We start from the raw sequence: 16036 nt of genomic DNA on the forward strand, positions 1-16036 counted from the left end.
ACTTTTTGATTCATTGATCTTTTGAATTGTTTTTTGGGTTTCAATTTCATTCGGTTCTTCTCTGATCTTAATGATTTATTTCCATCTGCTTACTTTAGGTTTGGATTGTTCTTGTTTTTCTAGATCTTTAAGGTGAAGTGTTAGGTTGTTCACTTGCCATCTTTCCATTCTTCTGAGGTGAGCATTTAATGCAATAAATTTCCCCCTTAATACTGCTTTTGCAGTATCCCACAGGTTTTGGTAGGATGTATCATTGTTTTCATTAGTTTCCATAAATTTTTTGATTTCCTGCTTGATTTCTTCTTGGACCCATATGTCATTAAGTAGAATGCTGTTTAATTTCCATGTGTTTGTATAGTTTCCAGAATTTCGTTTGTTATTGATTTCTAGTTTTAATCCATTATGGTCAGAGAAAATACATGGGATAATTCCAATTTTTTTGAATTTGTTGAGACTTGATTTGTGACCTAATATGTGATCTATCCTGGAGAATGATCCATGTGCTGATGAGAAGAATGAATATTCTGAGGTTGTTGGGTGGAATGTTCTGTAGATATCTGCCAATTCCAATTGGTCTAGAGTCTTGTTTAGATCTTGTGTTTCTCTGCTGATTCTTTGCCTAGATGATCTGTTAAATATTGACAGTGGGGTGTTCAGGTCTCCTGCTATTATGATATTAGTGTCTATTTCCTTCTTTAGGTCTAATAGAGTCTGTTTTATAAATCTGGCTGCTCCAACATTGGGTGTGTACATATTTATGATTGTTATGTGTTCTTGATGGATCAGTCCTTTTATCATTAAGTAGTGTCCCTCGTTGTCTCTTTTTATGGTTTTTAGTTTAAAGTCTACTTTGTCCGATATAAGAATAGCTACTCCAGCTCATTTTTCTTTTCTGTTTGCATGGTAAATCTTTTTCCATCCTTTCACTCTTAGTCTATGTGAGTCTTTGTGGGTGAGGTGGGGCTCTTGAAGGCAGCATATAGTTGGGTCCTTCTTTTTAATCCAGTCAGCTAGTCTGTGTCGTTTGATTGGGGAATTTAAGCCTTTTACATTGAGAGTTATTGAAAAGTGTTGATTTATTCCTAGCATTTTATTTATTGTTGTTTGGTGGTCTTAGGTTTTTTTTGGTCCTTGCTTTCTGATTTACTGTTTGTTTTCTGTGTTTGTTGGTTCCTTAGGTTGTAGATCGCCTTTCTGTTTGTTTTCTCTTCATGAATGCCATTTTTATTATGCTAGTGGGTTTAGACTTTTCTTGGGTTTTTATGGCAGTGGTAGTTATTTTTCAGGAACCAAACCCAGTACTCCCTTGAGAATTTCTTTTAAGGGCGGTTGTGTGGTGGTGAACTCCCGCAGTTTTTGTTTGTCTGAGATATATACTATTTGCCGTTCATTTGGAGGGATAGCCTTGCAGAGTAGAGTATTCTTTGCTGACAATCTCTGTCCTTTAGTATTTTGAATATATCATCCCATTCCTTTCTGGCTATTAGGGTTTGTGATGAAGAGTCTGATGTTAGCCTGATTGGGGCTCCCTTATAGGTGATTTGACACTTTTCTCTTGCAGCTTTTAAGATTCCCTCTTTGTCTTTGAGTTTTGCCAATTTGACTATAACATGTCTTGGAGAAGACCTTTTTGGGTTGAATACGTTTGGAGATCGTTGAGCTTCCTGGATCTGAAGATCTGTAATTTTTCCTATAGCTGGGAAGTTTTCTGTCACTATTTTGTTGAATATGTTTTCAATGCAATCTCCGTTTTCCTCCCCTTCTGGAATACCCATGACTTGGATATTTGAGCGCTTAAGGTTGTCTGATATCTCTCTCAGATTTTCTTCAATGCCTTTGCTTCTTTTTTCTTTTTTTTTGTCTGCTTGTGTTATTTCAAACAGCCCATCTTCAAGTTCAGAGGTTCTCTCTTCAACTTCGACAAGCCTGCTGGTTAAACTCTCCATTGTGTTTTTTATTTCGCTGAATAACTTCTTCAGTTCAGCAAGTTCTGCTACATTTTTTTTCAGGACATTGATTTCCTTGTACATTTCCTCTTTCAGATCCTGTATACTTTTCCTCGTTTCATCATGATGTCTAGTTGAGTTTTCTTGTATCTCATTCAGTTTCCTTAGAATTATCACTCGAAATTCCTTGTCAGTCATTTCAAGGGCTTCTTGTTCTATAGGATCTGGAGCCTGAGATTTATTATCTTTGAGTGGTGTACTGTCTTGATTTTTTGTGTTTCTGGTATCTTTTCTTGTATGTTTATTCACTGTGGCAGGGGGTTTCACAGTCCACAGGTTTGACACTATTGACTGACTAAGATGTTGCTGTGGTTGCTAATTTGGTATGGCTACCTCAGTGACTACGCAGTTGGCCACTAGTGCCTTGTGTATGTGGTTGCCTCGGGTCTTGGTCCTCTCCGGGGAGCCACCTCTCTGGTCAGCTTGGACTCTGCGGGGCTGCTGGGTGACGGGGCGATACCGCATGGTGTCGCTCCTGCTGCTGCCGCTTCCCCTGCTGCCGCCGGCTCCTCTGCCGCCGCTTCCCCTGCTCCTGCTGCTGCTGCCGCTACCGCTGGTGCCGCTACCCCCGCTGCTGCCGCTGGCACCGCTACCGCCGGTGCCACTTACGCCGCTGCCCGCTCCTCTGCTGCTGCCCAGTTAATTTTCAATTAGGTGATCACTGTGAGCATGGTCTCTCTCTCAAAATAAGTTGCAGACGCTGGGAAGTCCAAAGTCCAGGGAACACATCTGGTGAGGGCCTTGTTTTTGGTGGTGGCTCTTGAAACCTGGATGATTTTTCAGAGCTTGTGTTCTAAACTAGGAGTTTATGGAAAGTCTTCAAAGGGTCCAAGAAATCCTCTGTCTCCATTTCTGGGCTCTGCATTCCTTTGTGTTGGCTTCAATCAAACAGGTTCCTGGGACTCATCCAGATCAGGCCTGATCTCCAAAAGGAGCCTTCCTCAGGGTTTCTGGGTCTGGGAAGTCCAAAGTCCCTCTGGTGGTTGTGACAGTGACCCAGGGGTCTCACATTGCAAGATGGTGGAAGGAGAGAGAGCAGAGCAGCAGCTATTTCTTCAAGTTTTCTTAAGATCATTACTTAGAATTCTTTTTCAGACATTTCAAGGATTCCCTGTTCCATGGAGTCTGACATTAGAGCGCAGTATATTCTATCGGTGGTATCATTTCTTCTTGTTTATTTGTAGTTCTAGTATTTTTTCCTTAACATTTGGTCATTTGGTAGAATGTTTGCTTCTCTTATACTGAGTTTGGCTGTAGAGTGGCCCTCGTTGCTACTGTGGTGGCAAATTGTCTTTGTTTCACAATTCGTTGCTTGTGTGTTGGTAGTTATGTTAAACCACCTTGGGTCCTGTTCCAGAATCTGTGGTTGTAGAATGAGCCCCTGGTTCCACATGGTTCTGCTGGGCTCGCCTCAGTGGGTCGGGCTGTGGGGGCTGGTGCTCCCCTCTGGATCCAAGGAGTGGGGAGGGCTCACCTCTCCTGTTTTCTCTTTTGACAGTGGATTGTTTTATCTTTTTCGAAAGGTATGTCTTGTATCTTTTTTTCTTATTTTTATTTAATTGAAATATATTGATTTACATATTTATGGGGTACAGAGTTATATTTCAATACATATATACATGTGTAGTGATCAAATCAGGTTAGTTAGCAAATTCATTACTGTAAAAACTTATCATTTCTTAGTGATGAGAACATTTAAGCTTCTCTCTTTTAGCAATTTGAGAGCATACAACAAGTTATTGTTAATTATTGATGGCTAGCACTGCTGTGTCCCACTAGACCTTATTATTCCTATCGAGCTGTAATTTTGTGTACATTAACCAACCTCTCACTATCCTCCCATACTCTCCCCTTTCCCACCTCGAGTAACTATTGTAATTTTTGATTGGATGCATACACGTGCACAGTAGAGCCTGAGGTATTTACACTCAGAAATGTATACTTTTTTTTCTGGTAGGCAATTAGATTGAGTCAGTCTAGTTAGTAGTTGAGCAGGGTTTGGAAATTATTGTTGCTGTTGTTACCATCTCAACAATAATTCAAATTCGTCCAATAGTAGCTTACTACTACTTTGTTTTTAAAGTAGGGCTTGCTGTGCTAGAAGTTTCTTCTCAGTGTTCCTATTCCACTCTTAACTGACAACTTGCCCTATATCCTTTTGTGGGATCTTCCTCCATTGTTCTTGCTCCTTTCGCAGTGGCAGACTGGTATTGCTTGTTACTCGATATAAGACTTATGTGGGGGCAGAAGGAGTTTTGCAGTTTTCTTGTTTCAGTCTGTCTTAGGCAGGTTCTGTGCATCTGAGCCCCAGGGGCTGAGATTTTGCATTTCTCTGCCTCCTACTCTGTGCAGGATCTAGAGTGCAGATAGGTTTCTTGCCTCTTCTCTTTGTGGCAGTGGAACTTTGCCTTATATTAGTAAAAGATCACTGTTTTGTATCAGTGCGGAATCTGGGCATGAGTGGGTTTTCTGGCCCTCCCCCAGTACTTAGCTAGCATTTGCTTAGTATCAATGAAAGGTAAAGGACAGTGTATGTTTTCTACTCTTTCCAGCTAATCCTTGCCTGACAGCAGTACAGGGACTAGGGAATAGGAGATTTTACTGCCCCTTCCTGGCAACAGATGACTTTTGCCTCAGGGTTTGATCTGTGGTGTGGGCGAGTTTCTCACTCTACCCCACCAGTAGCTGATCACCACCTTGTACTCTTGTAGCTCCAAAATGTGGATGGACTTTTTTTGGTACTCCTGCTTTATCCTCAGATCTTGGTGCAGGTACTAATGGACATTTCTCAGGTCTGCCCTGCTCACAGTATTTCTTATGAGCATTTCAACAGGCAGAAGATTATGCAAAAAGAATTGGCAAGTGGGTACAGAATCACCTTGCTCTCAGGGCTTCTAAATTTGCTCTAGTGCACACTTGGCCCTTAAAAGTTTGTTGAAGTTTCAATTGTTTTATAGTAACATCTCTTTTTTCCGTGCTCTGTCAAATTTGAAATGGTTCACGTGTCCCGTCTCTTCAGAGGGGCTTGTTACTCTTTAGAATTTAGATCATCTATCTGGTGGCCTTATGACCTCACCTCTCTGATGGGCTCAAAATCTTATGATTTTTATGTATTACCTGCCTTTTTCTTTTTGTTAAGGGTGGGAGCAATGTTCTCTTGTGGTGTTCTAATTCTAAGTTCATCATTACATCTTAATAAGTCTTTGCAGCTGACTTGTTTTGGAAAACAAGAAATAGCCAAGAGCAGAAGGACTCATTTTTTTTTTAATTGTTTTTTTTTTTTATTTTATTTTGTCGATATACATTGTCGTTGATTATTGTTGCCCCTTACCAAAACCTCCCTCCTTCCTCCCTCTTCTCCCTCCCCCTCAAGAAAGACTCATTTAACTTTTTATTTTTTTTCTTCAGGTGACTAATTGCAAGGCAGTTAAGTACTGGTAACTGTCACTGTTAGATCTAAGGCATAGACAGACAGGGTAAGGATCCCATGGAATTGGAAATAGATTGAGAAAGATAGGAAAACTGATTTTCTGGAAAGAGGATACTTGTCGTAATATTGATGTAAATTATAAATCTAGTTCTGTTGTAGTAAGTATGGCTATTGGTAATGACTTCTGGTCTCCCAAGGAGAAGTTTGTAATTTTTTTCAAAATATTCAGAGTGTAACTGATTGCTTAGACTGTTGGTTAATTTTTTGTGCTTTTGTTGGTCTCTTTCCTTTTAGTTAAATGCCAGGGCTGTTTTTCCTTATACTGATAATGTCACATAGATGATCTGATAATTCTGTGCAGTTGACCTTCTGAAGTTCTTAGAGGCCTTTATCACATTCTATTTATTAGGGAGGTACCTATTTTAAGATTTTTTTTTTTTTTTACTGTAACATTGGCATTAATCTTGGGCTGGTCTGTTCCCCGTAAGAGGAATTCTGCAGTCATCTGGAAATGTGTCCTGGGAGATATTTGGGGAATGGGTGGTGGTGGTAGGAGGTGGATCTTAATGTTTTGACATGCAGACTTTTGCTTCTTGTTTTGTGTTTAAACCCCTCCCCCACTCCAAGTCTATCTGTTTCCTTGCGGATAGTGTCTCTCTGGTTCATCTTCAGGTAAATTAAGTTGTCCCTTGGTATCCATGGGGGATTGGTTCCAGGACTTCCCATGGATACCAAAATCCTAGGGTGCTCAAGTCCCTGAAATAAAGTGGTGTAGTATTCGTATATAACCTATGGACATCTTCTGTATACTTTAAATTATCTCTAGATTACTTATAATACCTAATACAATGTGATGCAATGTAAATACTTGTTATACTGTATTGTTTAGGAAACAATGACAAGGGAAAAGTCTGTACATGTTCAGCACAAACTCAGTTTTTTTCCAAATATATTTGCTTTTGGTTGAACCCACAAATGCAGAACCCACGAATAAGGAGGGCTGACTATATACTGTAATTTCTAGAACAATCACTTAAAAAATGATGCAAATAGGTAGGGCTAAAAAACCATTGGTAAACAAAATGAAATTCTAAAAAAAATATGTTTAACCCAAAAGAGGGAAGGAAAGGGGGAACAGAGACAAGAAAACTTGGAGCTGGGGAATGGGACTAATACAAAAGTAAATCTAAATTCAGCCACATTGATAAGTAAGTGTAAATGGACCAAACATTCTAATTAAAAGATAGAGATTATCTCTCTCTGTGTGTGTGCATGTGTATGTTTGTGTTATTAATACCTAAGTACATAATGTCTGTAAGAGATGTGCTTTGAAAGTAAATGTTTGGGGAAAAGTGTACTATCCAAATAGTAAGCAACATTATTGATTGGACACTGTTGGTTGGACTATATTAATATCAGATAAAAAGTATTACAGAAGAAGGCAAATTTTCTTACCAGGGATAAAGAAAGACATTTCATAATCATAAAAAGATTCAGTTCATTAGGAAGACTGTTTATTTCTGATAGCAAAACTTCAAGATACATGAAGTAAATGTTAATTAGAGTTGAAGGTTAGAATTAAAATCCGCAATCGCAGTTGCATATTTAACACCTTCTCTGAACAATTGTTAGTACTAGATAAAAACCAGTAGACATAAAATAATGAAAATAAAGTGCAGTTTCTTTACTAAACACAAGATGGCAGAGTAGTCACAGTACTTGCAAAAATCTATATGTTTATCTTAATATAACGAAATATGCTGTGGTTGTACTGTGTGAACACACCTTTTCTCCTTATTTATTTTGAGCCAATAAAATGAATAGCGACAAATAAAATAAATAGGAATAATGAAATAAATAGGAATACTGCCATATAGTGGCACAATACTTGGTAGATATGTGGTAGGCATTAAATAAATTTTTGTTGAATGAATATAATATGGGTCTTTGGAGTTAAATACTTGTTTGAATTATAAACCAAATATTATTTTTTAATCTGATTACAAAAATACCACTTTTACTTATAGTAGTGGTTCTCAAACTTTTTGGTCTTAAGATCACTTTACTCTTTTAAAAGTTGAGGACCTCAAAAAACTTTTGTTTATGGTGATATCTATTGATATTTACCTTTCAGAAATTAAAATTAAGAAATTTACAGAATCTTTTTAAATTAAATTAAAAAGAAAAGCAATAAACCTACTAAATGTTATCATAAATAGTACCTATGTTTATGAAAAGTAACTGTATTTTCCAAAACAAAAAATAGAAAAGTGGCATTGTTTAACACTTTGGCAAATATCTTTGTGGTGTAGTAGATGATAAATGTATTTTCATGTCTCCTGCTATATTCAGTCTTATATCACATTGCATGCTGTTTTAGTCAGTTTTGTGTTGCTATAACAGAAATACCCGAGACTGGGTAATTTATAAAGAAGAGAGGTTTACTTGGCTTATGATTCTGGGACAGCTGCATCTGGCATGGGCCTCAGACTGCTTCTACTCATGGCGGAAAGTGGCAGGCAGCCGGTGGGTACAAGCAGATCACATGGCGAGAGGAAGCAAGAGAGAGAAGCAAGAGAGACAGAGAAGGTGCCAGGGTCTTTTTAAGCAACGAGCTCTCACGGGAACTAATAGAGCGAGAACTCACTCATTAATCTCCCCTCCCCCAGGGAGAGCATTAATCCATTCATGAGGGATCCGCCCCCATTACTCAATCAGTTTCCAACACTGCCACATTGGAAAGCAAATTTCCACGAGTTTTGGAGGGGACAACACATCCAAACTACATCACATGCAGCCTCTAGAAAACCCTACACTTGGGAAAGAATGACAATAAAAACACACAGATAACGTCTTAGTATTACTGTGAAAAAGTTTTGGACCACCAACAGAGTCCTGAGTTCCCTCAGAAGTCCCTGGACCATACTTTGAGACTCCCTGACTTAGAGAAGAGAACAAAGAAGTGAAAAATTATTAGTTATTGGGTATGGTGATACAGCTTATTATTATATACAGTTTATAATTTATTGGCCATTATGGTTCACGTGTATGGTTATCTAATGTGAAAAACTGTGGGAGCTTAAAATGTCACTTGAGTCTTACATCTTCTTTAACCAAACCCGGTCATACAGAGCTGGGTGTGAGATAAAGTTGGAGCATGCTTCAGTCCAGTTCTGAATTCAGTCATCTGAGATATGTGATGTGATTCAGGTTACATAGATAGAAAAGGGCTTTTTCTCTCTATGGAGAGTTGGAATAGTGACTAAAGAAGAGTTCTCTAAAATTGGAACCTTCATTCGTTGCTGGTGAGAATAGAAAACAGTCTGGCAGTTCATGAAAAGGTTAAACATAGAGTACTATATGACCCACCAAATTTACTCCTAGATATATATACTCAAGAGAAGTGAAATGTATGTCCACACAAAAACCTGTACAAGAATGTTCATAGCAGCATTATGCTTAATAGCCAAAAAGTGAAAACAACCATAAATGTCCATCCACTGATGAATACATAAACAAGATGTGTTATATCCATACACAGAATAATTACCCAGACATGAAAAGGAAAATTACTGATACATACAACAATGTGGATGAGCCTTGAAGACATGCTGAATGAAAGAAGACAGTCACAAAAGACCACATGTTGTTATGATTCCAGTTATATGAAATGTCCAGAATATGCAAATCTATAAAGACAGAAAGTAAATTAGTGATCACCTAGGGCAGATGAGAGGAATGCTACATGAAAAATGTTTCTGTATATTGTTAAATTGTAATATCTATTATGTGGTCAGTGTTCCCATTATAAGCACTCATAATTCTTCACAATATCAAGAGAGTTTCTCTCTTTTAAAGAACTAATGAGTCTCCTTTTTTGTTTGTTTCATTTTAATACTTTTTAATATCAGATAAGGAGATCACTGTTACTTGTGGTTTCTTTTGGCCTTGGCTGCTGCTATTACATTCTCAATCACAGAATAGCTAGATTAGGCAACTGGTATATTTTCTTTTTTTCTTCTGCACATTTGATTGTGGGTTTTTAAGGTTTTTACACAAACTAAAAGGTACATGTGTTATTGGAACATGTTTGCAATCTTTATAAGAGGTAGTTGAGGTTTAAGTTAAAAACAAGTAAATATAAAAAGTATACTTGAAAAACTAGGCAGCGTTTGCCAAGATAGAGTTCTTCTGTGTAAAATGGCAATATTAGTTTTCAGGTATAAAAATAATATTTATTATTGAACTAAGCTTTTTTAAAAAGTGGTGAGCTCCTAGACACTGGAATTGCTCAAGCAGATGCTGGATGATGCTCTGTTTGTAGATACTATAGTGGTGAAACCTGTACCGGGTGAGAGATCAGACTAAAAATGACCTCTAGTGTTCTCCCAGTCTTAAGACTATCATTCTGTGATTGAACTGAAGAATAAATTTTGGATGATACCAAGTACTGTGGTAATTTTAAAATGGATAATTTTTATTCCAAGAACTTATTCGAGTTCAGAGTTCCAGACATAAAACGTAAAAGAAGTAAGATAATTTAGTGTAAAAAGATATCAAGAGCAGATACTACTGCTACATTGCCTAAAGAAACTCAATGTAGCTGTTGTTCTGAATGTGTGTTTTCAATTGTGCTGCAGCTCTGCTAGGATGAATTAGCTATACAGTGTGCCCCTGAATATTGCTAGTGCATTTTAAATGATTTATTTAAACACTGGAGTATATCTTTTATACTCATATATATATATATATATATCTGTATTTTAAAAATAAAACACACACACATGAAAATATCAGCATAAAGAAGGGGATAGATGTATGAATAGATGGATGGATGGGTAGATAGATATTCTCATTAAATCCCCCTCTGTCACTGAAGATCATTCATGTAAATGATCTAAAAGTACAATTTGGGTTGTGTCCAGAAGACCTTGGTCACCAGCTCAGTTTTGCACCATTCAGGGTTGGTGTTTCATGAGTATTTCTGCCCAGTTTTGTTCTTACTGTTGTTATTAGGATTTAGGTTTTGCAGAATTTATTAATAGCCTAGCATCAATTTGAGATTATGTCTGTTGGTCTATAAATATTATTTATTTCTATTTAATGGGGCAGTCAAGTGCTCAGATCTGCCACACCTGAGCAATTAGAGATGTAGGAAGAAGTTAATAAAAGTGTACCATTGGAAAATTTAGGTTACAAAATTGTCTTCTAAAAACCAGGTGGTAAGAACTCACTGGAGGCTGGAACCTTGCAATGAGAGATGCACTTTCTAAAAGCCATGTATAGTGCAAATACAGTACATAATAAAGCATGAAGGAAAAGCAAAAGTTTGGTTCTTTGCACTTGTTTTCTTCTGCCACATTCAGGTGGAAGTTCAAGTTTTAGGGGTTCAAGTTTTTAGTTGTTAAGAAATGCTTTTGAAAAAGGAAAAAGGAAAGAGATAAGAGGGAAGGAGAGAAAGAGGAAAGAAAGAGCCTGTGGATCAGAGGAAATGCACCAGTTTCCTTTTGGGGTTGAGTTTAAGTCTCATAAATAGCAAATTACTAACACTGCCAAGTGTGGTTAGATCTAATATATCTTGGACTGAGACATTATCTAACAGTCTTAATTCCTTATAGTGAGGGATTTTATAGGCATTCCTAATTTTGTCCGTGTGAAGAGGATTGGATGTTCTGCAGGTCCACAGAGTGATCCTAGTCTATGAGAAAGGAAGCTAAGATTATGAGAGGATAAGGGTTAATGTGAAGGACTGTGAGGCAGCAGAGAGCACATGTGGGAGTTTCATGCTTTGTGTGCCGGTTATGGATAACTTTTAGAGCTACCTGTAAAGCTTGTTGCTGAAACACATGAAATTTCATCACATATTATCATGTATTGTGGATTTCTTGTTCTTGAGAAACTCTACAACTCTAGTCAAGACTTGTTTGCAGAGAAAGTTTGGAACCCTTGTTTGGAAGGCATCCTCTGTCTTAAAAAGCCTATTGGGAATAATTCTCATTCTAATCATTGCCACTCACATTTGTGGCCTGTGGATTTTGGAGCATGAAACAATAAGAAAAACTACTTTTAAATTTGGTGTCGAGATGTGTATAGGGAAGGAGAAAACAGCGGACTCAACTAGTTTTTTTCAGACTTATTTAAAGGACTGCAGAAAGAGAAATTCTATGGATTTACTTCCTTTTGTGTTTGCCTTTAAGCAATTTTATAAAGAAATCTGGACCCAACCTCTTTTTTTTTAGGATGAACATTTTAAGTTATCTGGGATAATTTAAATTCATGGAAGTCATCATATAAAGAGGGAATAGCTCTGGAGAAAAGAAAACTAATTGTTCTCATTGTACTTTTGAGGTGTCTTTAGGGCTGGATTTGTCTACTATCTAGTTTTCAAGTAAAGACTTAAAAAGCAACTTACTTCTGTGGGAGAGCTATTCATTGAAATATTCTGCTCTTTTTGTTGTTCCCTATTCTTTTTTAAAAGATAAAAATATAGTTAAATACATAAATAAATGAAATAATTATTTGGGGAAGATAAAAAGATTATTAAGATCTAGATAATAATCTTTGTTCCTTGGGCAGCTGCAAAGAAGAGTTGGACTTTCTTTTCACAGAGCAGGCGTGAGTGTTCCCCATTGCTTACCCTTTGCTGAGATGATCAGACACAGGCATGAAACATCGATTCTTTTTTATCAGATTCTCCTACCAGGGCAGTAGAGGATTATAGAGTGGAAATATTATTACTGTGTAGTCTGTGTGTGTGTATGTGTGTGTATTTTCAAAAAGTATATAAGCAATGTGTATCATTTCTTTGTTTCTTTGTGTTGGGAGGCAGTTATCTGTAGGTCTTTCACATTTCTGAACATCTTATGAGCAGAGGCTCTGACTGTTCTGGACAATCTTTTCAAGAATGTTTGCATAGTGAATAACCTTGGGCGATAGAAAGTATCTCCCTCTAGGTCAAAGGACAGGTTTGCTTATTGTTCAGTAAAATGAAGTAAATGTCTTCCTCTAGAACAAAGGGCAGACATACTTACTACCCATTATAAAAGATTTGAGTTTCCTAAGCTCAAGATTATATCCTGTAATATAGGACATTGAGTGTGCAGGTATTATAGTTGGCCCTCTTCATGTAACTGTGGGAATAGGGGTTCAGGGAATTGATGCAAATGTTGATATTCTAGCTACTGTTATTGATGTGAATGCTAAACTGTTATTTGTCTCTGACCTAGGAATCTCCTATCTTCTCGGACCTGTGAAACTGGCAGATTAACTTGTTAACTTGCAGATATGGTGAATAGTAATGACTCATTAAATAGAATGTATTTCGAAAGATTTCTTGGAACTTATAAGTTTTTCAATTTTTAAGAAGTTCATTTAGTATATTATTTCTCCTCGCTTTGATATAGGGTTTGTTTATAATGTCAGCCCGTATATGGAGTATCATCCTGGTGGAGAAGATGAACTAATGAGAGCAGCAGGATCAGATGGTACTGACCTTTTTGATCAGGTAAGGTCCTGAAAGTAATCAAAGTATTACAATAGAAGAGTACTCATAGATTTAGTAGTATGACATTTGTACAAAGAAAGAAAATAGTTGCATGAATTTCAGATGTGTTGGCTTGAATTTTCAAGTATAGGAAGATGCTCACAAATAGCAACTGTTCATTTAATTTGTCCTTGAATTATTTTATTAAAATTTTAGGGATGGTTTCAAATCTGTTTTCTAGGAGTCAGCTCTTAAGTGCTTGCTGCCTCTGCTGGCAAGTTTTTACTGAGTCTTCATTAATTTTAATAATGGTGATGATTGACTTATGGGAGGCAGTGACAATTAGTAGAAAGGACATTGGGATCTGCCGCTAACTTGCTGAATTACTTTAAACAAGTCAGTTATCTTCTTTGCTTATAGTCTTTTCTCATTTGGGGATTGTTATATATTCAGCCTGCCTCACTAAACTGAACCTGCCTATCATGTAGAAAGTTAGATGAAGCTGATTAATGAATAGAAAACTTATTTTTCCTAGAGTGATAGCTGAAATTCTATATGGGTTATCTCAAAAGATATTGATATTTAAATTTGTCATTTTTCCACTTCATTTATTAAAAACAACATTAGCTCTTACACTATTTAAAAGTCATACAGAATATGTTTATTACCATCAATTTGCTGAGACAGCAATCTTTAGAAGGGTAGAAATTTGCTTTCATCTCCCTTATTCTTTATTTTGTATTTTAATGGTGATTAATCATGTTGTAGGACTGGGTGTTTATCATTCGAGGTTCCTGAATCAGACTGGATTATTTTATAGTTATTTTTTGATCAAATACAATTTGATTTCTGTTCCTCCTACTTTCTCATCCATTTTAGGATTTGTTTTTTGGCCAGGTTGCCAGAAGTATAATTTATTTTATATTTAAAAGTTCTTAAGTGCACGTGCTTAAATGGCAGAATATCATTTGCTATTAACGTTCTTTCTGGGTTGGGAAAAATTGTCTTTGCATATTGGTCCTTTTTTAAAAAAAAATTTTATATAGAAATAGAATTTATTTCTTACACTTTGGAGGCTGGGGAAGTCCAAGGTCTGGGGAACACATTTGGTAAGGGCCTTGTTCTGGGTGATTACTCTACAGGAACACCTGCCCACCAGTCTTAATAGCATTCTCCTTGGGAGGTTCTTATTGCTGTTTTAAGGCAAGTTCTCATTGTCTTTTGGTATTGGTTATTATCTAGCAATGAAAGCCAAATAGAAAGGTTTAGGAACATTTGCCTAAAAACATGCCATACTTTTCTCTTATGTCTGCCCTATAACCTCTTGATGCTGACTGTACTCTTCCGCAAGAAGAATTTCCAGTAAAGTCTAGTCTGTCTTACAGTCCTTAGTGTTGTGAGGTTGTATGGACCTTATTTAAGGAAAGCGTGTTTTGAGGAATTCACAAGAACTGCTATATTGTTAAGTTCTTTAGCGGTTAAAATAATACTTTAGTTACCAGATTGCTGCATTCCCCTTGGCTTTAATGATACCAGTGATGTTTAAATTATTTATGACTTTCACTTATCATGAACGTAGACAGCTTTATATTCTAGAAACTGTGGTGAATCTTATTGTGTCATTCAGTATAAGAATTTAGTTGTGCCTGGTGTTCGAGTTGTACAAAGAACTTTAAGTAATCTCTTTTCTGTCATATTTCTGTTTCCAGTTTTGATCCCTCTGCTGACCTCTTGTCTTGCATTTCCAAATGCCAGATGGGCAATTTGATAACCTGTTGGCACTTCAACTCAGTGTGTGCCTTCAAACAATATCAGCTCATCTTTAATAGATCTGCAGCATAACCAGTGCCATTTTATACAAGCCCAAGTACAAAATGGCACCGTACACCTCTTCTCCTCTCCTCCCTTCCCCTGTTCTCTTTTATAAGAAGCCTCATGGTTTCAGGGAAAATGAAACTTTCTGCATTTCGGCATGCACAGAAATGCATTCTCCATTCCCATGATCTAACTCAATCCCCACCCTGGACTTATATCACCCAGCTCTTGGTGCCAACATACCAATATAAGCTCCCACCGCCCTATGTTAGTGGCTGTCCCCCATTTTCAGGGCAGCCCTGGGCTGTCCTCCATTTTGAGTACAGCCTGGCACATTTCTTTCTTCAACAAAGCTTGAACAGTACCCTGCATCTCAGCTCACTTTCTTCCATTATGGTGCCAAAACGCAGGAAGGGTCTTGGCTGGACCGTCAGACGATCCCCTCTCTTGGGTTGATTGGTTCCCAGCCACCCTTCCCAGACTTGTCAAAGCCAGATGCCTCTGGGACTCTCCTTTTGCCGTTTCAGACCAATGCATCCAACACTGGCCTCAATTCAGGGTGAGTCAGTGGGTCTGTCCTGCCTACTTCTACGGGGTCCCCCGACTACTCTCTACAACTCTGGTCTCTACAAAGCCCAGGCACCTGGCCAAGGGAACTCTTCTCGTGCCCCACAGCTATTGGAGGACACTCCTCTAGCCGGTCAGTGGCTTTTCTCTCGAGAAGAAGGTGGGCACCAAAGGGGACGCCCTTTGCTGGCACTCTTCTTCTACTAGGACTGACTGCCCTTTCTCACCCTCTACATGGGATCCTCATGATCCAAACCTCCATGCTCTCCTCCCTTGGGCTGTCTCCTGGCCAATTTCTTGGCCTCCAGGGAGACATTAAACCTAAACGTCTCATTTTCTACTGTATTCCGCGCTCTATGCCTTCAGGCTGTCTCCTGGACACACCTCTTGGTCTCCAGGAAGAAATTGTAACTTGAACGCCTCATTACAATGGATCCCAGTGGCCACAAGATGGCACTCTCAATTTAGATACTCACTGAAGCAGCAAGACAGAGATTTCCTTTATGTTTAGGCCTTCTCCTACCTCTGAACGCATTCTTCTCTCTGTCAAAACTGTCCTATGTCTCAAATTCTCCTAGCTCATGCTCTAGCTCTCCTTCCAGACTTGGATCAATCTTCTGATCCTTCAGCCCTCCACATTTCTCTCTCTTCCCCACAACTGGCCTCCAGATGCTCATCCTCAGCCTAACTCCTCCCCTTCTCCCCCTTCATCAGGTAACAACCCCACCTCAGCTA

The 16036-nt window shown here is 38.0% G+C and overlaps 1 protein-coding gene across 4 annotated transcripts in view; it reads left to right on the forward strand.

Annotated features, from left to right (window-relative positions):
• LOC134378010 (cytochrome b5 reductase 4) overlaps positions 1 to 16036 on the forward strand; it is an 87984-nt gene that overhangs the window by 23904 nt on the left and 48044 nt on the right. For all 4 annotated transcript variants that reach the window (XR_010023600.1, XM_063096904.1, XM_063096906.1 and 1 more), the window contains exon 3: positions 12840 to 12940. Coding sequence is in view for 3 of the 4 variants with exons in the window: in XM_063096904.1 (XP_062952974.1) it covers positions 12840 to 12940 (101 nt within the window). In the remaining variant the exon portion in view is untranslated. The remainder of the gene's footprint in view (positions 1 to 12839; positions 12941 to 16036) is intronic.

Source organism: Cynocephalus volans, chromosome 5, assembly GCF_027409185.1.
Source record: "Cynocephalus volans isolate mCynVol1 chromosome 5, mCynVol1.pri, whole genome shotgun sequence".
Lineage (NCBI taxonomy): Eukaryota > Metazoa > Chordata > Mammalia > Dermoptera > Cynocephalidae > Cynocephalus > Cynocephalus volans.